Source organism: Leptonychotes weddellii, chromosome 11, assembly GCF_054177405.1.
Source record: "Leptonychotes weddellii isolate Sample4059 chromosome 11, ASM5417740v2, whole genome shotgun sequence".
In the NCBI taxonomy this organism is placed as follows: domain Eukaryota; kingdom Metazoa; phylum Chordata; class Mammalia; order Carnivora; family Phocidae; genus Leptonychotes; species Leptonychotes weddellii.
In genome coordinates, this window is record NC_138379.1 from 23,940,335 (window position 1) to 23,963,469 (window position 23,135).

Genomic DNA, 23,135 nt, shown 5'->3' on the forward strand with positions numbered 1-23,135 from the left:
CGGGAAGCCTGCTTCTCCCCTCTCCCACTCCCCCTGCTTGTGTTCCTTCTCACACTCTCTTTCTCTGTCAAATAAATAAATAAAATCTTTAAAAAACATAAAAAAATAAAAAATAAAAATTATCAGTTGGCAGTTTCTGAAAATTAACACATTAGGTTAATTTGAATCAGGTCAGACTCCCAGAAAACTATAAAAAGGGATTATATTACTGCCTCTTCCCTTTTAGAAAAAGTTTGGGGGTTTTTTTGTTTTGTTTTGTTTTTGTTTTTTAGAAAAAGAACTATAATTTTAATACTACACTGTTGGGTTGAAATGAGAAGCCACCAGTCAGAGAATATCTCTGCATCTTTTGAAACTTTATTGTTTTTTTGTTTGTTTGTTTGTTTTGTTTTGTTTTTTTTATTGTTGAAGTCACTAACCATTGTCTGATGATCCTTAGAGGAAGGCCAGTGAGATAAGTTTCTGTTAGAGTTTAGTGCTAGAAACGTTTGTCTCTTCTGAAAAAACTGGGTTTCTTCTCTCTATTGCATAATGAGAGATAATGTAACAAGTTTTATTTTCCCTTTTTGACTTGGCTGTCAGGAAGCTCAGAACTAAGTTTTATGCTCAATTATAGTAATTATTCTTTGATTTCTTTTTAAAAAAATATTTTATTGATTTATTCGAGAGAGAGAGAGAGAGAGAGAGATCAAGTGGGTGAAGGGGATAGGGACAGAGGGAGAGGGAGAAGCAGCCTCCCTGATGAGCAGGGAGCCCGACAAGGGCTCAATCCCAGGACCCTGAGATCATGACTTGAACCAAAGGCAGATGCTTAACCGACCGAGCCACCCAGGCACCCCCTCATCCTTTGATCTCTAATATTAATCCAATCTTTTCTTCTTCTCACTACCCATAATTAACTCTTGTTTTTCGCTTTTGTTCTAATGGCTTTCTTGAATTGTCTTTTTTATAAAATAAAATTTTAAGCAAGTGGAGTCCTTATCATTTACCATCAATACCAAAACACTTTGGGAAGTAAAAGGAGAGCAATTAATAATTAAGCTGGGACAACAGGTTAAACTGCGACTGTTCTGGGCAAGATAAAAATGTGGTGTCACTCTAGAAACAAATAATAAATATAACAGATAACAACAGTTATTCCATTCGCAGGTTGGGGATAATTAAAGATAAACATGTGCCCTAGAGAATCAAAGTTATATGCTTCTTATTTATTGTATGTCACATCTGTTGATTAGAGTTTGATATTTATTACCTCTTGGGAAATTCTGTAATTAGTCTCTGTATCAGTAGAGAAAAAAAATCTTGGGCTTTCTTAAATGTTATTTAATTTCTACTAAAGGGGAGAGGGAGATCCTTTAGACCTGGAACAGTGATCACAATAGAAGTTTCATTTGTTTGTGATTTATGGAGACTCAGGATAAAGGCACTCTTGACCAGCATCAGATTTCTAATGACTCTATCTTGTTTTTCCTGAGCAACTTCTCATAAACTTTTGTAATATCTTGAGCAGCCAGCTGATACTATGTTCAAGCCTGTTTACAGAGCTATTAATAAATGCTATGTGGCAACTCCAGGAAGAGAGTCAAACGGTTTTTTTCTCTCAATTGGCTGAAAAGTTTTCTGCTTATTTTGAAAAATGAGATTACCAAAGTCCTTGATATATGCTGGATATTCTGCGAAGAAACTCAGTGAAAATAAATGGGATTCTAACTTACAACCTAATGGGCTGATAGTCAAAAAGGAAAGTCATAGTCAATGCTTTGACTGCAAAGTCTTTCCTATATGAAGGAGTAAGATTTCGATGTGGCACAGGTGAATTAATTAATTAACTAATTAATTAATTTATTTATTGGCACAGGTAAATTTAGAAGATGGGAATTTGTTTCTGTGTCTGCTCAGAATCATGCTGTAATTCAAGTTCTTGGTGGCTGATCAGTTTTTTGAGATAAATTAATATTCTCTGATTAGACAAATTGGAAACTTAATAACTACCATTTATTGATTTCTGACTACATGCCAGGCCCCATGTAGGAACTTTACATGTGTTGTATTAATCTGTTCTCAAAACAACTCTGTGAGTGAAGGTCTCCTTAGCTCCCATTTTTACAGTTATGAACCTTAAGGCTCAGAAAAAATAAGGAAGTCACCCAAAGTCATACAGAAAATAAGGAACAGAGGAGGATTTAAACCCCAGACATCTGATCCCTAAGTCCTGCTCTTTATACTATTTTGTCCTGTCAGAGTAAAAAAAAAAAAAAAAAACAAACTGTCAGTGTGAAAAGGTGAAGCTCAGCTCTGGGAGCATGACTAGGGAAGGCTGACAACAAAGGCAGCAGCCACACTTGGGTAGCAAGCACTCTATTCCAGGCGGTGTTCAGAAAGGTTATACACACATCTCATGTCCTTCTCACGACAGCCCCATGAGAAAGGTACTATGCCCACTTTTCAAAGGACGAAACATGCAGGAGAAATGCTCACAGCATTTCTTTCCCCGGTTAGTTCCCATGTTACAGATGGTCCTGATGGCCCTCTGCAAGCATTGCCTAGCACTGTGCAGTTTTCAAATCATGGTTTGCTTTATTTCATCCTTATTATCATTCTTGTTTTACAGATAAAAGTATTGAAAAATGAAGAGCTTAAGTTATTTCCCCAAGGCCATGGTCATTGTCAGAAACAGGATTTGAGCCCAAGTTTTTTTATACCTAGCCCAGGATTCTTTATTCTAGACTAGGCTACATATCTGAAATGTGGCTGTAAGGAACAATCCCATCCTAAACCTTTCGAGCTGACATTAACCTATAGCCTTCTGTACTGAAACGAAGAATCTAAGCTTGATTTTCAAGTAGAAGCCATGTGTTTTCTGTTTCAGGCCTGGGTGTAGGACAGAATGATTTCAATGCACTTCAAGGCAGCAAGAAACCCTGCTTAAGGTTAGAATTGTTGACAAAGGGCTTCTCTTCCTGCCCTTCTCCCTGATCCAACAACAGTGAAGATTTTCTTAACTCACACCAATATTGATATTAAGTCTATAACTTATCAATTAATTAGAAGCGAAGAATAACAGAATCTATATGAATATAGATAATAGTCACCATTTATGAGGGTTCCCTTTGGGCTAAAAAATGGCACATGCCTTTCCTCATCTAGTTCTCTCAACTTCAATAGGTGCTGTTGTTTTTATCAAGAGGAGAAAATGGAGTGTTTTGGAGGTTAAGTAACTTTCACATCACTCAGCCGGTGGTGGCGGTTTTATTTTATTTTTTTAAGATTGTATTTATTTATGTTTCAGAGAGAGAGAGAGAGAGCGCACAAGCAGGGGGAGCTGCAGGCAGGGGGAAAAGCAGGCTCCCCGCTGAGCAAGGAGCTTGATTTGGGACTCAAGCGCAGGACCCTGGGATCATGACCTGAGCTGAAGACAGCCGCTTAACCGACTGAGCCACCCAGGTGTCCCTGGTGGTGGCGATTTTAATCCAGCCCTATCTAAACAGCTATCCTCCTGATTCCATAAAGTCCAGCCCCCTTGTAGGCAGAGATCTGTCCAGACTGAACGTTCCAAATCCTTCAAACCCTTCCTGCCACACAACAGTAAGGTGGGATACTTACACATTAAGACAGGGCAGTGCAGGTCTATTTGCTCCCATCCCTGTCTTTTACCTTTAGGCCTCTAGTCTACCAAATCTCCTTGTTTCTTTGTAGCAGTTACCCTTACCTGAAAGTATCTGCCTTCTTTGCTTGTAATTTGTCTGTCCTTCCTCCTGGAATGTAAGCTCAGTGAGAGCAGGGTGGAGCCTGTCCTCCTACTCCTATATTTCCAGTCCCTGCCACAACGCCCGGCACAAAGGAAGTGCCAAGAAATAGTTGCCCAATGATGAATGAACTGATGAAACCCAAAATCTGAGGATGCCCCTGGTAAAGAAAAGGGGGACTATTGCCTTTTCTCTGGTAAATTCCTTGATTAAGGTGGCGGGGGTAGGGGGGGGTGGGGGGGTGAGGCTTTGGAACAATCATTTCTAAAAGGCAAAGAATGCCTTGGTTTGCCAAGATTTACAAAGAGCTGTGATTATGAGCTTTGCGAGCCATTGCTCCTTAAACATTTTGTCTGATTTTTTTGTCTTGGTAAACCTCTGCTAGGAATTCTGGCACCTCCCCTTCCTCACTCCCCCACCCCTTTTCTCCCGTCCACCTCTAGTGAATTCACATCTTTCTGCCGACCAGCTGCATATCCGGGTTCGCAGACGAAGGCCCAGGTGGCTCTTTACTAATGGCTCATCCGTTATCTGTATGAAGAGCCAGTGTCTTTTCTGAGTAGATTTTTTTTTTTTTGAAGCTAAATTGACCTTTTGGGGGAAAAAAGCATTCCACAGAAAGCAATGTTTTGCTCTCTATTCATTTCTTCTTTCCTTATTTCTTTACTTCTCATCAAATATATCCTGTATACCTTTCTTCAAAAAAACTGTCTACTGAATATTCCTAATGCAAACTGTGGAGATTTTTCTTCTGCCATGCTTTTGAGCCACCAAATCACTAACAGGCTGCTCTAAGGAATATACCCTTCCTGCCCTGCCAACGCCCCCATATTCCTAATTCAACATTTGGATATTTTTACAACGTATATTCAGTTTGAAAGATAATACTGATACCTTATTTTGTATGAACATTTATACACCAGGACCCTTGTGAAGCACTGACTTCATTGGGATACTTTATGGCTTAATACAGCTGAATGATTTATATCTCATTTTGTCTACGCATTTATGCTAATAAATTTAACAGATTTCCCCAGTACTGCCTGGTCCTTCGTTTTCTTCAGAGGGTCAAAGTGAGAGGAAAATAAAGCAGTGTGTTACTAAAGAAAGAAGGAAGAAATTGGCCTAACCAATTTAGAACACAAATAAAATTACAACAAGTAAAATCTCTGATTACAGTTAAGCTGGAGCAACAGACAAAAAAGTTCCTAGATCCAGATAGATTTCTGTAATTAAGCGGTTTCTCAAAAGCAGAATCACAAAATGACAGAATATTTAGCAAGCTAATTTACTAAGGAATATTTTGGTCCCATATAATTATAATCCAATGCTTAAGAAAAAACACTGAGAAAAAACTGACAACTATTAAACTGAGTGCAGTCGGGAGAGGGAAAGGGGTAAGATAAAATCCAGTCTATAAAATATATTCCATTATCTTTTATAGGTTAAAGAAACACAAAAGAATACTTGGAAAGAATCTTCTAAGATGGAAAGATTTTAAGATTGTGTAGGGATTTTTTTTTTTTTTACAGGTGCAGAATATAAGTTGGTTTTTTTTTTTTTCTTGGTTTTTTTCTTTTCCCCATTTTTTCCCCTGTTGTTTGCAAAGTTGAATCTGGGGTCAGGAGTTCTAATTGTAACCTCAGACTGGAATTCCAGATGGTGCGCTTAGGACTGGGAGCAACTCTCAGTTCATCAATTTCATGGCCTACGTATCTGCTCCGGCCGCGGCCCGGCCTCCATCCCCACTGTGGCATTAATGCAGAACAAATTGAGACATATCCTCTATATAATTAGTTCCAGAATTTAAAAAGATTTACGGTATAATAATAGAGGCAGCGCTGCGGAATTCTTTCAACGGGGACTCTCTGGGAGCTTGGGGACCATCTCGAGGTGGCATCAGAACAAACGGGTAAACTCTGGCGGTTCCAGGCACTGCAAGCTGGGGCAGAGGGAAAATTTTGCAGCGCCCAGGCGGCGGTGCTCGCCGGTCCTGAACCCCCAAACTGGGTCAGAGAACGGAGTTCGTACTGTAGACGAGAGGTTGTTCAAAAAGATCGAGTTATTTTTCAAATGAGCAGAGGAACCCAGAGTGGGGGGACAAAACGGGGGTACGCTCTAACAAAAGTCCCTCCCGTACTTTTTTTTTTTTTTTAAATTTAAAGAAATGAAGCTGGGGTTTCTACTGCCAGTACGGGCCTGGAAACCGGCCTAAGCCCCTGTCCAGAGGTCAGGTAAGCAGAAACCCAAGAGTTGGAATGGGGAGGGAGGGGAGGAGCCCCGATTAGGCTGCTGGTCCTGCGCGTGGAGCTCCGGGCTCTAGCCCCTGCGCGAGGTGCTAATCGAGCGCCCCTTCCTCCTGGGCGTCTGGCGGTGGAGCCACTCCTCTTCTGCGTCTTCGGCCCCAGCCCTTGACAGATCGCAGCGCTTCGGAGTGTTTATTCAGTTGTCGGCAGCCGCGGGGTGACGCCCGGAGCGCAGCCCAGGAGTACGCCCTGCTCCCTGGGGCGGCGGCTGCAGGGCCGGGCTCGGTCCTTGGTCAGATTCAGTTGACAGCGCCGGGGTCAAAGGGGCGGGGGGGGGGAGCGGTGGCGGTTAGAGGTCGTCAGTACCCTCTACCACTCTGCGGCGATTTTTTGATCTCTCAATAATTAAGCACCTTCCAGACCAGGATGCCTTTTACCAATGTATCAGAGCCACATGGGTTTTTAACGTCTCTCTCTCCCTCTTTTCTTTACACCCCATTCCATTATCTCTACAGAGGCAAAAGGATAGTGGGGGTAAAGCCCCGAGCTAGAAGTTGAGACACCAGGGTTTCAGCTTAGCTTTGCCACTATTTTGCTATGTATCCTTAATAATAGTTACAGTTGTGACGTTTATTGAATGCGTAAACCAACACTATCCTCCGGTCTACTCCCCACGACCCCATGAAGTGGACGCTAGTATTCCATTATCCCGTCTGATTAGTAAGGAAACTGAGGCTCAGAGAGGCTATGGAAGTCCTCTAGGGTTACACAGCTGTTACCTGGTGGACCCGAAATTCCATTCTCTGACCACCAATTCCATCCTCTTAACCATTGAGCTCTACAGCTGCCTTTCCTCCCTCTGCCTGGGCCTCAGTTTCCTTCTCTGTAGACGGGGAGTTGAATTTCCATCTCTGCCAAACGGTGATTCAGACCAGATCCTCTGTGCCACAAGTCTCAGCGCTGACGGCAAGTGGAAGGGTGAATGAGAGAAGGGGCAGCCAGGTCTCCGCCGCCCTCATTTCCTTGGGCCTGGAGCTGCGGAGGGGCAGGAGAGCGCCCACCTGCCGAGGCGGGCAGACTTCCTCCCCCCCCGATTTTCTGTCGCTCCGCCTGGCAGGCTCAGGGCAACGAGGCCAGCGTAGCGGGCGCGTCTGCCTGGGTAACCGCCGAGCTCCCGCAGAGAACGTTACCCGAGGGAAGAAGGGGGACCTCAGTGTGCCGGTTTCCCAGCGTTGGGCCAGGCGCTCCTGGGCTTCCGGGGATGGGGATGGGTGGCGGCATTCGGAGACCTCTGGGCTGCGGCCTTCCGACTTCGAGCGCCTGCCGACGCGCAGCACTCACTTCCCGGCCCCGCGGGTTGCAGGGAACTCCTCCCACCGTTTCGGACTACGAAGTCGGAGCGAGGCGGCACCGCAGGGCTGAAGCGGGGATCGCACTACTGCTCTTCCCTCCCTCTAGGATTCTCAGGCAACAAATGGCGGAGAAGAGAGGAGTCCTAAATGTTCTCGGCCCCCCTTTCCTCTCACTCCACCCCACCCCGCCCCTGAACAAAAACTTTTTTTAAACGTAAAGGCGCAAAATTAAGCACCTCTGCCCTATCTGGGATTCAAAACCACAAAAGCTCACGTTCAAGCCACCTCCCTCCAAAGACCCCCCCAACAAAAAAAACTTTGCAAAGGAGGATAAAAGAGAAACAATCTCGACCTTTTCGTTGGCAAATACAAATCCCTGACTTTTCATAAAGGGCTCTCCATCCCTCGTGGCGCTTCAGTGAATCCTAGTTAAGAAAAACTACTTCGACGTCGAAGTAAAAGTGGTGGGTATGAGACAGGGGTCTGCGGCGTTCTAGGGGCAACTTGGCCTGAGAAGTTTCGTCTCCCGGGGCCTTTCCGCATCAAAAGGACCAAACGCGCATGCCCCTGCCCAGCTCTCCAGCCCAGCCCCCGGTTTCCAGACTGCACCTGTGGGAGCGTAGTGGGCAGCTCACAGAGTGTCGGGGGAGAAGGAGCTGGCCTCCAGAACCTTTTCACTTCTTTAAAAAAAAGATAAAGCTTCTAAGTGGAGACAAGCTCACCCAAGCACCAAAGTAGCGCAAAGAGGGGTGCAGGACCTCGTAGGTGGCTGGGGGAACAAGCGGGTAGCTCGTGTTCCCGACCTTTGCCCTCACGGTCTCCTGCGCCTCTAGGACGAGCGACCCCAAGAGGAGGGAATTTTGTTTGGCGTGTAGGTTCTGAGCCCGCCAACGCCTCGGGTTCGCAGCCGGAACTCGGGTCTACTTATTTACTCAGTGCAAATGAACTAAAACCAAAGCGCAAGAAAATGAAGAGCATGCCAAGGCTTTTCAAACGTTCCGTTTCTTTGTAAAACTGCAACTACCATGGTTGTCGCTTCGCATAGGGCTTGGCGGAGAGCTGCGGGCCCTTCCGCGGCCAGCCTGGACTAAGAGGCCTGGCGGCCACTGGCCGCTGCCCGTCCGCGCTCTTGGCCGGTCCAGGCTGCGCCGTCGCCGCTGCCCCCTGGCTCTCCTGGGCGTTTCCACGCGCCCCGAAACGCACTCGAACCCGGGTTCCCAGCGCTTCTCCTTGCCTAGGATCCGCATCGCCCTAAATCCTGACTACTGAGGAAGAACCGAAACAAAACCTCAAACACCTGCCCCGAGGCGCGGGGCTCCCATAGAGTGACTAGGTAGAGAGAGGAGTCTGATGTTTCGAAGCCCGGCGCTCCGAGCTCCCAATGGAGCGAACACTCCCCTGGACCGTGGGCCACCGAGGGCTTTCCTTCATGGTCCTCCTAACTGGTTTGCGTCCCCTTATCAGTCACTGCTTATCCAGAACGGTATTCTCGACCGTGAGCGGAGGCCGAGCTCGGCGGCATTGGCTGCAGGAGCCAAACCTCTCCCCAGGGGCTTGGACTTCGAATCCTCCCCACCTCTCACCCTCCAACCTGGGCTCCAGGATTCTGCGGTCGGAATGTGTGCAGGCTCTGGGTGTTCCCCTAAAGGTTTCCTTCCCTCCCAAACTAGCCGCTGTTTTCCCGGCTTCACCGAAGAAGAGTTAAATATCTCTCGCTAGAAAAGGAGATTAAGTGCCGCTGACACCAATTTTTAGGCAGGCGACAACTGCCCTCGTCTGGGCACAAACCTCATCAAGTAACCAACTACCAGACGATCGAAATACGCCATTTATCACAGCTGATGCACCGCGCCCCCCCAGGTCACCCACGTTCACCTTGAGTCTGGCCTCTGGAACCCATAAAGTGTCACCCCCATCCCAGTGAACCTGAGATTACGGCCACCAGTCCTGCCAGGCGGCTCTAGAAGCAAGAGCCGGACTTTCGGGCTCAGAGCAAAGGAATTCTCTTTGAAGCCCGGGAAAGTTTTCAGTGCTTTCCTGAAGTTCCCGCCCCCGTGGAGCTCACCTGCCCCTCCCTTGAACCCGCCCTCTCAGTTTAACAACCCCATCCGCCCCCCATCACACAGGGATGTGGGGACATTCACTGCTCACCTGGAGAGACTCGCCAGGGCCCAGAGGCGCCCACACTTGCGAAGGCCGAGAAGGGGAGGTGGGGGGTGGGCTGGGTCCCGCAGGCCAGCTGAGAGCGCGTGGCGGGTAGGAGAGGAGGGTGTCTCCCAGAGGTACGCTCCCTCGGGCCCGCCCCCACCCCCGCGGCGAGGGCGCCCCCTCCGAGCCGCGCGCGCTGCCTGGCTGGGCTTAGGCTGCGGTGTGAATGGAGCGGCCGAGGCTCCTGGCTCCTCCTCCTCCCCCGCCGCCGGCCCCTCTTATTTGAGCTTTGGGAAGCTGGGGGCAGCCAGGCAGCTGGGGTAAGGAGTTCAAGGCAGCGCCCACACCCGGGGGCTCTCCGCAACCCGACGGTCTGTCCGCTCCCCCCTTCCCACCCGCCCTCCCACTCATTCACTCACCCACCCACCCAGAGCCGGGACGGCAGCCCAGGAGCCGGGGCCCCGCCGCCTCCTTGCCGCGATCCTGGACTTCCTCCTGCCGCAGGAGCCGGCTTCCACGTGTGCCCCGGAGCCGGCGTCTTCTCACTCGCTCCGCTCCGGCTCTGGGTGCCTTCAGCAGCCCGAGCAGCCGGGGCTCCGGGGCCCAGGCTGCCTCTGGGCCAAGTTAGGTGCGGCCGAGTCCAGCGCCGAGCGTCTGCAAGGCCGAAGGAGCCGCGGGGCGTCCGGGGCTGAGCCGCAGCAAATGGGCTCTGACGTGCGGGACCTGAATGCGCTGCTGCCGGCGGTACCCTCGCTGGGTGGCGGCGGTGGCTGCGCCCTGCCCGTGAGCGGCGCCGCACAGTGGGCGCCCGTGCTGGATTTTGCACCCCCGGGCGCCTCGGCTTACGGTTCGCTGGGCGGTCCTGCGCCGCCGCCGGCTCCGCCGCCACCCCCGCCGCCGCCGCCGCCGCCTCACTCCTTCATCAAACAGGAGCCGAGCTGGGGCGGCGCGGAGCCGCACGAGGAGCAGTGCTTGAGCGCCTTCACCGTGCATTTCTCCGGCCAGTTCACCGGCACAGCTGGAGCCTGTCGCTACGGTCCCTTCGGTCCTCCTCCGCCCAGCCAGGCGTCCTCCGGCCAGGCCAGGATGTTCCCTAACGCGCCCTACCTGCCCAGCTGTCTCGAGAGCCAGCCCGCTATTCGCAACCAGGGTAAGCGGGCCGGGGGAGCGCCCCCTACACGCGGGGTGGCGCCGGGGCTGCCGCCGCGCTCTGGCATTCCCCTGCCCTATCCCTTCCCTGACCCCGGCTCTTAACCGGCGGTCCCCCCCCCCCCCCCCCAAGGACTGTGCGGGTAGCGGAAGCAGCGGCTAGGGGAGAGGAGGCCTGGGAGAAGGAGTACGTGCCGGCAGAGGCCCCTGACATCCTGCAGAGCCGGGAGCCCGACTGGTTCGCCTGAGCCGGGAGGTCATCTGGGGCCCCTCGGACCCCGGGAGATTCCAGGACTGCTAGTCTCCGTGGGAGTGGGAAGGGGGAACCGGTGCAGCGTCTGGCTCTGTCTCAGGAAGGTGCTCTGTAGCTCAAGGCCCCACCGAACGGTTAAGAGGCACTGGACCTTTTTAGCTTTTACACTGTGGGGCCAGCACCCGGGGAGCAGCCCGTGTTCCTACGCTGCGCCAAAATGTCAGGAGCCGCTCCAGCCTTTACTACGGTGACGGCACACGTTAGACGCCCGAGAAGTATCACGGAGCAAAGAACGAGTAAATGAACGGGCTAGCAACTAAACAGTGGCTTTTCTGGAACCGTGTCGGTTTCGCGTCTGGTGGTATATATAATAGCGGATGTCTCCTGGGTTCCAGCTCAGGCGGCGTCCGCGAGGGCTCCAGGGCTGGAGGAGAACTCGGTTCATCCCATTCCAAGCCCTGTGGGACCGGGTCCTACGAGAGGCCGTGGAACGAGGCCCAAGCATCGGCCTGCCTTCAGCGCGCCTTGGTGCCTTCTTGTTAAACTCGGGGCTCCGCTGAGGAAAGGTTTTTGGCCGGTTCGGGTTAGAACAAGAACAGTTTGTTTGCCGACTTCAGTCAGTGTACATCGAGGGACACAGCCAGGAGTGTCCTTCTCCCGCTCTGGCGCCCGCACACCCACTTACCTTTCTCAGGGACTAGAGCCGAACCAATCGTGCCAGGCCCCTGTAGTTTGTTTTCCAGTTTTACTCTAAATGGACTTATGTGCTCTTTGAGAATTTAAAACAATTCGGGTTGATTCAATATTTTAGGAAACGCCTTACAAACGCAATGCCGGATGCTTTTGCTGGAGCAAAATTTCGTGCGGGCCTAAGGGACTGGGATGTTTCTGGGATGCTGGGACGGGAGAAACAGAGCGTGTACCGTTTGCAGGAGGTGCCAGGGCTCCCACGGCGCAGAAGGACTCAATGCTGCTGGTCCATGGTTGATGCCAACACCTTCTAAACGAGTATCTTCAGGTGGTCCCTAGCTGAAACCAGCCTGGAGCACCTGGCTCACCAGAAGCCCCGGTGAAATCGAAACCACCCTCCCCTCTTCGTTTAGGGAATCCGAGATCCGTGTTCTGTGGAGGAACCTCAAGCAGCACCCCGGGTCCCTCCATTCTAGGTGTTTCCTAAATGGAAGTTAGTGTTTCCCACTCAAGGGATGTTGGAACAACTCAGTGTCGATTCAGAGGCTTGCGTTCTCTGATAGTGTCACCTCTAATTAGCAGGCTGTTGTTACCTTTTACAAATCTCCAGTTATCAGTTTCTCCATCTGTAAGAGGAGAGCTGACATGAGCAACTTGGGGGTTCAGCATCACCTGAAGTTCTATGCCACTGGAGCAGAAGCCCAACTTTCCCCTGGCTTGGGGCTCTAAATTCAGAAGGCAGCAGACCAACCTAAAATTGACTGGACCAGAAAGGGCAAGACTGGCAGGCAGGTGTGTGATGTGAGTGAATCTGTGTGTGGATGTGTGCTCTTTGGAGGGGCCTGAGAAGCCATTTGGTTTTCTGGGGCTCAAAATACTACTGTGCTGTTATCATTTATTTGAGACCATCTAGGTTCTGTGGGGATTTCACTCTGTTTGGGTCTCTTCTATACGCAGGTCTGGTGCCTGGGATCCCCTCAGTTCAGCATGAAGGGGCTTGCCAAAGAGATAAAAGGCTTGGGAGTTGGGGACCAGGACTAGCAGGTGAAGGAGTTCTCTTCCCTATCCTGGGGAAAAGCCTGGTGGAGAGTCGGCCCCAGATGCATGCCACAACCTGTAAGGCGGTTCCCGTCTGTGGGTTTAGGTTTTTCTTGCATTGAAAATGTGAGTGGGTCATGCTTGCCTGGCTGTTGGGACTTACTGGGAAGCTGGGAGCTGGGGTGAGATGTCAGAAGCTGCTCCAGCCTCAGCCCTGGCCTTGGCAACCCTGAGGCCTGGAAATTCTGGATTGATTCTCTTGATTTCTGGGGTTCCTGTGGCTCCCCCAGGAATGCAAGGTCTGGCAGGAGGCTTGTGTTGGGGGAAGCAAGGGCATCAGCTCCTTCCCCAGAGTATGAGAATGGCCATCAGCAGACCCAGGACAAGCTGCAGCAGAGAGGAATCAAGACTCTGAATCCCTGTCCCTAGGCAAAGCAGCCTAACCCTGGCCCACAGGAGAGGACAGTTGGCACCCCCAGGCATCATGCCATCTCCCTCCCTTTCCCATTTCTTAAACAGTATAGGTGGTGTCTTAATCTTCTAAACATTAATTCAGCATTTATTGAGCATCTACTCTGTGCAAGGCACTGGAGATTGAGCATTAAGGCAGTGTGCATCCTTGCACACTGGAGTTATGGAGTCTGACATTAGAGGACTTCCTTATTTCTGGATGAGAAAATCTAGGCTCTAAGAGATTAGGTGTGCAACAGGTCCCTCTGTGGCACAGCTGGGACTCAAACCCAGACCATACTAGGCTATTTCTACCTCCTTTTCCAGGGATCTTGGCCCCTCTGTTGAGACAGATTTCCTTTGACCTGTTGGATGGGCACTGAACCGACTGTAGTGTGTGTGTGAGGGTTAGATGGTTTGTCAGGGCAGAAGTGGGGTGAGGACTTGGGTAGCCCCAGACTTAATGCGGGATTTAAGGAGGGGGAAAAAAAAGATTGCTTGTCAGTCAGCCTCTGATTCCCCCAGCCCCGAGGGCGCTCTGAATCGTAGGGCAGGAGGCGGCCTTGGCATCACCAGGCCACCCTAGGGTCAGGTATAGAGACCGGCTCTACCCAAGGGCGAAGGGCGCCCCCCTTTGGGTCACGTTGGAGAGGGTATTCCGTTGGGGGACAGATTTTTCCTTATTCTGCCACAGCAGTGGAGTCATCATTTTCAGTCTTATGCCCCCCTCCCTGACTGAGCCTGCTGTCCACTCTACCCCCCAGCTTTTGGGAGGCCAGGCTCGGCCAGGCGGTTCCCGGGTTCCTCCGCTGCCGCGCGCGGGGGAGGGAGGTGCAGAGCGTGTCTCGCCTCTCCGCGCGGTCAAGGTTGCACTCCCTTCCCGGGCAGAGACTAACCGTGGGAAAAGCGCTACCTCGGACGCTTAAAGCCTCTCCCTCGAAGGCCTGTACAAGGAGCCTTTGAACACGCTGCCCCTTTTTGCCGGCAACCGTTCCTCCCTGGGCCCCCGCCCCCGCGCTCTCCGCGCCGGGCCCAGCACGAGGCCCCAGGACAGCGCGATCTAATCAGTCCCGGGTCCGATAAGCTTCTAATTAAAAGAGCCCTCTGTCCCCTCCGCAGGCGCTTTCAACACGGCCCTTCCCGAGGGTCTTGAGGGAGGGGTTGGAGGCTGGCCCCTGCCACCCCCCCAACCCGGTCTGCGTGTCCTGCCTGGGAGGGGCCCTTGGGAGCCTCGCGGGGCGCGGAGGCGACGTGGCGGGTTCGGGAGCTGCAGCCCGCAACCCTACAATTGCGGAGCCCGCCTCCAAGGACAGCACGTGCTCCGGGCCACTGCCTACTCATCTGCTCAGGAATGGAGAAGGGTTCGTCTAGAGACAATTTCTTTGTGGTTTCTATTTCTTCTTCTTTTAAAAAATATCTTTTCAAAATTCGGCCTTCTCTCTGCAAAATTGGGTACTGAGAGCCAAATTTCGTTTGTAAGCTGACGGGTAGGCCTCAAACAGGGCCGTGACTTCGCTCCCAAAAGGAAGCTCAAGCTGCTCACCCACGCCTGACAGCTACTTAGCAGGCGAGAGATGTAGGACTGGAATCATGCAAATTGTAAAAGCTGGTGGCTTCTTAAATTGTCAACCTGTGAGCTTTTGCCTGCCTGGTACGATCCGGTATTTACGACCTGCCACGACCCTCTCTCCCACTCTGACACACCGCACTGCCCGGAGCTGGCAGGAGAAGCTCCGTTTTTGTTTTTGTTTGGGGGATATGTTTCAAAGATGGGGTAATGGTCTCCTTCCTCTGTACATCCTAAGTCTTTGCAGACACCTGTTGCAGAGTCTCTGTCATGCCTGGGTGTTTGACACATCCCACTCCCAAAAACTGAGTGGAGTTTGGAGATCCAGCGCAATGGCTAGGCGGGGAGCTGGGGGAATGAGCGGGGGATGGGTCGGCACCGTGGCCCTGCGGGAAGCCTTTGTGAGCGCCCGAGCCGATCTCATTCGCCTCCTGGCCTGGATCTCAGGCCAGAGACGCTGGGGCCTGCGCATAAAAGGAGGGAATCCCACCATTGCGTTGAGGGCCCCGGGACTGACCTTCATCGTAGCTGGAGGATACTTTTTCCCCAGAGGTGGCAACAGTTTTCCAGAAGCTGGTGGGGTATATGTTTAAAGCAATTTAATAACAATAATCACAGAAGGAGACCACGGTTTTCAATCAAGACACCACATTCTGTTGGGTGTCTTGGGGAAGAACCGGTCCGTCTCGCCCTTGGGTTCTTGGTAGGGAAACTGGCAGGGGACCCGTGCACTGCCATGGAGGGAAAGGGAGCTACGGAGTCAGGTACACCCTAAAACAGGCACGCTCCCCCACCTGGGGCGCGAGGAACCCCACGGTGGTGGTCAGAGTAAGGACGCACTGGATGCGAGTTGGGTCCGAGAGGGTAAGGAGGAGGGCATCGGTCCGATGCCGGCGGGCTCAACTGGAAGGGCCCCTTCTTTTAACCTTCACCAGCTTTCCTGAGGGCCTTGGGTGTCGTCGTGTAGGGTCGCGCAGCCTCAGATAACATTACTCAGTAACTACTCTCCCTTACATCTAAGGCCCATGCCGGTTAACGGGCTCCAAGTAATTAATGAAAGTTGGTGCGCGGTGCCCTGATTTACGGCTCCGAGTCAGCGCGGGGTCAGCGGAACAGATTCATTTCGCTCGCCCGCGCTGCCCCTGAGCAAGAGCCACGGTGTTTCTCTTCGGAGATGAAGAACTTTCTCTGGCGAGCGGTTGGCGGTCTTCATACTTCACTTGCCTGAGGTTCGGTTCAGGAGCGGCAAACACCGTGGGAGACGAGGGGCGGACATGAATCGGGAACCGGCGGGGAGGTCAGGGTTTTCCTTGGGAAAGGGCGGCGCGCCGGCCCCGAGGTCACACCTTTGGGCTTGGGCCCGGCTTCCAGCCGAAAGTTCTGGAGGCCGGTGGGGTGGCATAATCCTCCGCTGGGGTTTCAGGTTCGGGGGTGGGGGTGGGGAGGCCGCGTGCTCCTCGCTCCGGGTTCTGGTTTGGTAGACGCACCGACCCGGCTCCCCCCGCTGACGTTGTGCTTCTCTCTCCGCTGCGCTCGCAGGATACAGTACAGTCACCTTCGACGGGACGCCCAGCTACGGTCACACGCCCTCGCACCACGCGGCGCAGTTTCCCAACCACTCTTTCAAGCACGAGGACCCCATGGGCCAGCAGGGCTCTCTGGGTAAGCAGGAGGGAATGATGTGGGGTCCTTCTCCCCTTCTTCCGTGCCAGACCCCCCCGTCCCCGGAATTTCCAACCCACCGCAAATTGTGAGAGAAGGGATTGTTAGAAATAATCAGACCAGTCTCACCCAATTTAAAAGAAAAGATTGAGTTTAGCCCCCACCCCAAGTATGTTGGGGACAGCTCTACTCAAGCGAGTCTACGAACGTCTCGAAGGTCTTTTCGGTGTACTAGGAAGTGACTGCTAAGGGAATGTGAAGTGAGAAGCAGACTAGCTCCTTACGATCTGGACGCTTTCTCTCGGCACGCCCCGGCATCCAGGCCCATTGCCCCCAGCTTATCCTCCGAGCCTGGCTGGGGATGCTCTCTGTCCCAGACCCTGCCCGCGTCCTCGCACCTTCCCCCCCTATTCCCCCCCCCAGCCTTTGGGGCGCGCTCACTCGGCTCTCCTCGGCTCTCCGCAGGCGAGCAGCAGTACTCTGTGCCGCCCCCAGTCTATGGCTGCCACACCCCTACCGATAGCTGCACAGGCAGCCAGGCCCTGCTGCTGAGGACGCCCTACAGCAGGTAGGAAGGCGCTCAGAACGGTGTCTGGGTTCCCGGGACCCCGGAGGGGGCGCGCGAACCGGCGGGAGCCGGAACGTCCGACGCGGGCAGCGCGGACCGCGGGCATGTAGGGTCCGGAGGCAAAGGACGCTTTTAGCTACTTAAAGCAAATTTAAGCAGATCTCCTGGCTCTGATTTGAAAGAAGCAGATTTCCTCGTCTCCTGGCGCTCTTGTTTTGAATATAAACGAGGGCGGTTACTGTTTGAGCTAAAGAAGAGTGGCGCTTCGAGAAGTTATTTTTGTAAGGCTTAGGAGCCCTTAGCTTCCTCGGGACCAAAGATTAAACATGGAGTGCACTCCCACTCCGTTCTTCTCGCTTCTCAGACCCCTCCTCGCCCACTGGCCGCACCGGCCGGCCTTCTCTGGGAGTAATTCGAGGGCGCGTACGCTCGGACCACAGCCTGCTCCCCTCGCGGGTGCTCCAGAGTCTGTGGCTGCGGCGGCGCTCGGTGGGCGTGGCTCCCAGCGCCGGGCCCCGCGCGGGACCCGACCCGGACTGCCGGCCGGACGGCGGTCGGGTCGCAGCGGTGGCCCCCGGGGACACTGCTCCAGCCCGCGCCGGCCCTCCTTCCCGTTCCAGGGAGGCAGAAGACCAGCTTCTTTTCCTTCCAAGCTTTTTTCCCTGTCCCTTGTGTGTTCTCCCGGCTCTCGCTCCACCCTCAGCCTTCTCTCCCCCAAATTTATTCTTCAACTTTGGGTGAACTTGGCCGGCATCCCGCTTCTCCGATAGGGTTGCCTAGTAACTGGTGCACACACCGGCGCGCGCGGGGCTGGAAGGTGGGGCGGGGGGAGGGAAGTGGCGGCTCTCGGCCTTTGAGGCGGGGGATTGGGCGAGCATTACCTCATATTCCGCCCCTAACCCCCACCCCGGTGCTGCGGGGATCCTGATACCGACTGCCCCCAAACTCATCTCCATCCTCCCCCCTCCGCTCGAGGACCCGGGGCTGACGTCAAGGGAAGGAGGTAGTGAGGTAATGAAGGAAGGAAAAGCGCCTGCCCTGGAAGATTGGGTGGGGGCAATGGCCGCGCCTGGGGGACCTCCAGTCCCACAGGTGGAGGAGGGGAAGGAGTCTTCCCTCCCCAGCCGGCGAGGGCGCATCCCAAAGTCTCGGTGTGCTTATGAAATTGAGCCTGGGACTGGTCTGATTCTCCTATCCGGGGGAAGTACAGGGTCGAGCTCCTTCGAGTTCTGTATGCCTGAGGCACACGGATTTCGGAAGTCTTTCCTTTTGATGAGAAGATCCGGCATATCTAATTGGATCTTGGATTCGAGATCACTCTCCTTCCCTTCCCTTCCCTTCCCTTCCCTTTCCTTTCCTTCCTTTCTTTCTTTGAGCGAGAAGGAACAAAGAAATGCATGAAGGTTGCAGAGAGAGAGAGGTAGAATGACCACACCTCCTCATCTTTCTTTTGTCACTAGCTAGAATCCAGTTCTGTTCTTTGGCACCTCAGTCCCAGTGTCCTGTCCCAAGCCCACAGTCTCTGGGCTTCCCCTTGGTGGGTCCCATCACTGGAATGGGTGCAGAACCCACAACCATTCTCTGTTGTGAACACTCCCACTCCCACCCAGTAAGACTGGTGGCAGGACCATTGCCACTCTTGAGGAACTCTTCCTGCCATTGCCAGAGTGCCATTGCTGTTACTGGAGTAGCCACTGGGGGCGTAGTTGGGATGGTTCCCCATGGTATGACTTTGGCCCACTCCTCACTCTTTAGTCCTGATTGGAGCCTTACCCCAGGTGGAAAGGAAGACCTTGACACTGGAGCGGGTGTTGTTTAGATGTGCTGGGATATCTCCTTGGGGGTTGGGGTCTGGGAGGCATTGGAGTCTAGTTCAAAAGGGACACAGGTACATACATTTCTTACTCTCCTCTCTCCCAAGCCTCGAGCCACACTAGGAAGGGGCCGTCAGAGGGGCTGAGCAGCCTAGAAAGAGGGGGTGGGTATAAAGTGATCACAGCCACTGGTTTAACAGCAGTTCTGAAACTGAGTCCCTGTGGTGGATTTTGCCCTAGGGCTGGATTTGTGGTTGCCACTAAGTAGGAAAAGTCACTTGGATTGCATTTTATAGGTAAAATTCTCACATTTCTAATCCAGCTTCTGATTGTCCACTACATAAAGCAATTTTGTCAGGTTCATCTTTTGGAAATACTTGCTTATCCCTTTCTTCTTTCTACATAATTGGAACTTTTTTTTGCTTCTCAATTTTTATATTTATGTCACAAAAATAGCATTTTCTTCTGTTAGAGAAAATTTCTAAGCAATAACATCTAAGCAAGAATTTGTGACTCCTGTAGGGAAAGAGTTTGCTCCCTTGAAGTTTGTACTGTCTTTGAAATTCCACTCACCCTCAATTCATAACATTTCTAATCACTTTTCAAAGGTCAGGTACTTGCCCTGCAGTAATGATGAATGAACAGGTGTAGGGATGTTTTAAAATTGGTTCTACGCATTGACATTACTGCAGTTATGTCATTTCCTTCTTTCTTATTCATGAAAAAAAGTTTGAAAGGGTATTGAACTGCTTTTATGAATGCAATGTTTGAAAAAGCATAGGAGGGCGCCTGGGTGGCTCAGTTGGTTAAGCGACTGCCTTCGGCTCAGGTCATGATCCTGGAGTCCCTGGATCGAGTCCCGCATCGGGCTCCCTGCTCGGCAGGGAGCCTGCTTCTCCCTCTGACCCTCCCACCTCTCATGTGCTCTCTCTCTCTCTCTCATTCTCTCTGGCTCAAATAAATAAATAAAATCTTAAAAAAAAAAAAAAAAAGAAAAAGAAAAAGCATAGGAAACAAGACTAAATTTTAATCACTTAATGGCTTAACATTTGGGTTTTAGTTACTCAGTGGTGCTTCTTTGGTCCCTGGCTCCATTCCCTTCTCTCTAAAATTGGGACCTCCTGGGAAAGACTTGCTTGTATTTTTTTCGTTTGCCTTGTCGCACTTGACCCCCTGGGGCAGCCTGCCCAGCCTCTTACCCGCTGCCCTTCCAAAGCTTCTGTCTCTCCAATCTTGAATTTAGTCTTCCTTCCCAGCATGAAATAAAGGTAATGGTACATATACTGATATTAAATAAGCAATGAACAATGTGAATTTGCTTTGAGGAAATTCTCAAAATTCTCTCCTTGTTAGGAGAGAACTGTCCAGTGATTCTCTCTCCTCTCTCAGGTAACAGATCTAAGGAGTTACAGCTGTGCACATTTGTGTGTAGATATGAACAATAGTGAATGGAAAATGTCCCCAATCAACTTATAGGAAGTGATAGGAGATGGTTTTCCCCATCCTCTCTGCCATCCTCCATTTTGAAGGTGGATAGATTTCTGTCTAAAGGTCACTGAGGTTTCAGAAACCAGATTTCAGCCCCTAGGGGACCCAGTGATCATAGCTGGGTGAAACATGAGTAAACAATGAGGATTTATTGCATGCTGCCTATGTGCTGGACACAGTGCTAAGTGCTTCACTCAGTTCATTCATTTAATTCTTCTGATTACTTTGTGAAGTAGGTACTCTAATCTCCACTCTACTGAAGAGGAAATAGGTTCAGAGACTCGAAATAACTTGCTTAAGTCACACAGCAAGTCAGAATCAAGACCAGGACTTGATCCTCAGTCTCTCTGACTTCAAAACCCATCTGTGCTCTGAATCATGGAGGGATTCCAGGACACTCAGCACCCCCCACCTGGAATGTTCCCCTTATACAGTCTGTACCAGTACTGTTGCTGATAAATATGCAGAGCAAATGCTTATATAGACTTGCTTCATCCGCACACCATTCTAGGCACTTTACAAGTATTGACTTCTTTAATCCACATGACTCTTGGAGGCAGGCAATAGATTATCATCCCCATTTTACAGAGGAGGTCCTGGGAGGTGACTTTGCCCAGTATGACACAGTAAGGGACAGAGCTGATGTTCGAGTTCAGGTAGTGAGGTTTCAGAATCCCTCCTCTTACCCACTTCACCCTGCCACCTTTCCTGATAAAGAAATGCCATTTTATTTCCAAAGGTGGCATCTGTCCGGAGTCTCACTAGAGAAAGGTCTTTATTTCCCAGTTACGAAAGAAATCCCATTATCCATTAGTTTTATCCATAACTTTCAATAGAAAGCCCTTAATGGATTGGGGGCAGTATTCTTCCTGGTGAGTATTGTCAGAAGCAACTTGAGCTTTCTCCTGAAGCCCTCACTCACAAAGCAGCTGTCTGTCTTTCAGACCTCAGACTCCTCTAGCTTTGCCTTAACCACTGGGTGTGAACTATTGGGGGTAAAGTTCAGTCCAGACACCTGAAGACTTTTCTCCCCATCCGTCCAGACCCAGGAAGAACGACTGCACCGTGATTGTGCTCAGAGGCAAGGTTCCAGGGAGGTTGGACCTCCCGCTCTCCTGAGGGGAGAGGGTAGTGAATCCACTCTCACTAGGCACAGATTTGTCCTGACTTCTACCTAGAACAGGCAGCTAGCAGTGTCTTCCCTGCTCACTTCCTTGGAATCTTCTTTCACAAAGCCCTCTGCCTTCTCTTCTTGCGGACCTCCTTGGAGCCCCCCATCCCTGACTCTGCCCAGTTCATGGGTTGATATTCACAGCTACTTTGAAAAGGAGTTCTGTGCCCCTGTGTTTGAAAAATATTCCCCACACGTTTTTTTTTTTAAGATATTTAGATATTAACTCTTTCATTAGGTTTGCACATCCTTCTTTAGCAACTGTGCTACCAATTTAAACGAGCCTATTTCCTTTCGCCTCCTAGTAGGTAAAACTGCTCCACCTTGGGAAGCCGTAACTGCTGATTCAAATATTCTTAATTGAATGTTGATGATTCACAAACGATGCGGTTGACAGTGGAGGCTTTTTGGTTGACAGTGGAGGTTTTTCATGTGAGAGAGACTTCCGTAGCAGCCCTAGAGTTTCTGGGGAATCCAGGTCAGCGGGAAGTACATTACCTACCATTGAGGTTGGCCTTCCACTTAGACATGAATCAGAGGAACAGCTCATGCCCAAGGAAATAAAATGACAATTGAGAATGCCTCTTTTCACTTGTGTATCTACGTACACTTTACATGGTGTAAAGTCTCCCTTAAGACAATACTGGTATTTGTTTCCCACATCGGGAGGCACGAAGGCAGAAAGTCTGAAGTGGTTTCCAGGGGTGGACAGTGTTATCACAACCAAAGGCTTGAAATGGACTTGTCTCCAGGGAGGGGGAAAAATCTAGTTTCAAATATTCCTGCAACTTTTGTGCTGACCAAGTGTTTATTAATAGAAGTTGAATCCCCAGTGGGGTTTTCTTTGGTTAACTGGTGAGCTTGAGAGAAATAACAATACCAAGAGATTGACTGTAAAATAATTATTCACCATGGCCTGCTGGGCAGAAATTTCTCAACAGGCAGCCTCCATGGCGCCTTGGAGGGAAGAACACAGGAAAAGGGCTGGCTGCAGCCTCGGTGCCTGAGCCCTGGTTATCAGGTAGGGGGGGCACCCACAGAGGCCTCTCTGTTGGTGTGGGGCAGAGCTGTTGAAGCAAAAGTTGGCCATCATGAATTCTGATCACAGGTGCCAGCTAGATCTGCATTTTTCTTGGTCGGCATTTTCTTTTCTCATTCTTTCTTTTTTTTCCTTCGATCTCGTGGGGGAAACTCTTGACGTCCACCAAAGCGCTCCTTTGCCAGTCAACCACCATCTGACAGAGGTAACCCCAACCTCAACCGGGTTCAACAGCTCTGTGCCAGTGGTGACATGAACTTTTCTACCTTGTTCTGCTGAATATAGTAAACACACTCAAAGATGCAAATGTACTTGAATTACACATGCATTTGAAGAGTGGGGGAGTCGCAGCCCAGATAATAGCTGAGGGCTTTTTTCCCCCTCCTTTATTTTTGTGTGGAGGTCAAGAACTCAGTAATACTGCAGTCCAGGCCAAAACAAACTCTATATGATCTACTACCGATTTCCTTTTAAGTTCCTCTTTTTGCTAGGACTGACTTCCTTTTATTTTACTCCAACTTGCATTAATCCCAGTTATAGAAGTTTCTTTCCTCTCTCCCTTGCTTCCAACTTCAAACATTTCTTACGTAGGAAACAAGGGGCCTTAAAAAAAAAAAATCTAACTTAAAAAATATAAAGGATACCATGACTTTTGGAATATATTTTGGCAGCCTGCGATTTCAGTGTTCACTTCCGAACAGACGGAGTCAGACGGGGAACTGAAATGCCTACGTGACCACTGTGGTTTGCTTTG

The 23,135-nt window shown here is 50.9% G+C and overlaps 1 protein-coding gene and 1 long non-coding RNA gene across 12 annotated transcripts in view; one reads left to right on the top strand and one right to left on the bottom strand.

Moving 5' to 3' along the window:
• LOC115937800 (uncharacterized) overlaps positions 1–9,733 on the bottom strand; it is a 103,873-nt gene extending 94,140 nt beyond the window's left edge. For all 3 annotated transcript variants that reach the window (XR_014138612.1, XR_014138613.1, XR_014138615.1), the window contains exon 1: positions 9,496–9,733. This is a non-coding gene — a long non-coding RNA (uncharacterized LOC115937800). The remainder of the gene's footprint in view (positions 1–9,495) is intronic.
• Positions 9,734–9,892: 159 nt separating this feature from the next.
• WT1 (WT1 transcription factor) overlaps positions 9,893–23,135 on the top strand; it is a 48,531-nt gene continuing 35,288 nt past the window's right edge. For 2 of the 9 annotated variants that reach the window (XM_081798383.1, XM_081798384.1), the window contains exons 1-3: positions 9,893–10,642; positions 16,179–16,301; positions 16,767–16,869. In XM_081798383.1, the coding sequence (XP_081654509.1) occupies positions 10,195–10,642; positions 16,179–16,301; positions 16,767–16,869 (674 nt within the window). In that variant the 5' untranslated portion in view covers positions 9,893–10,194. Of the gene's footprint in view, positions 10,643–14,204; positions 14,434–16,178; positions 16,302–16,766; positions 16,870–23,135 lie in introns of those variants that run through there. The other 7 variants (XM_081798379.1, XM_081798380.1, XM_081798382.1 and 4 more) reach the window with 6 other exon arrangements.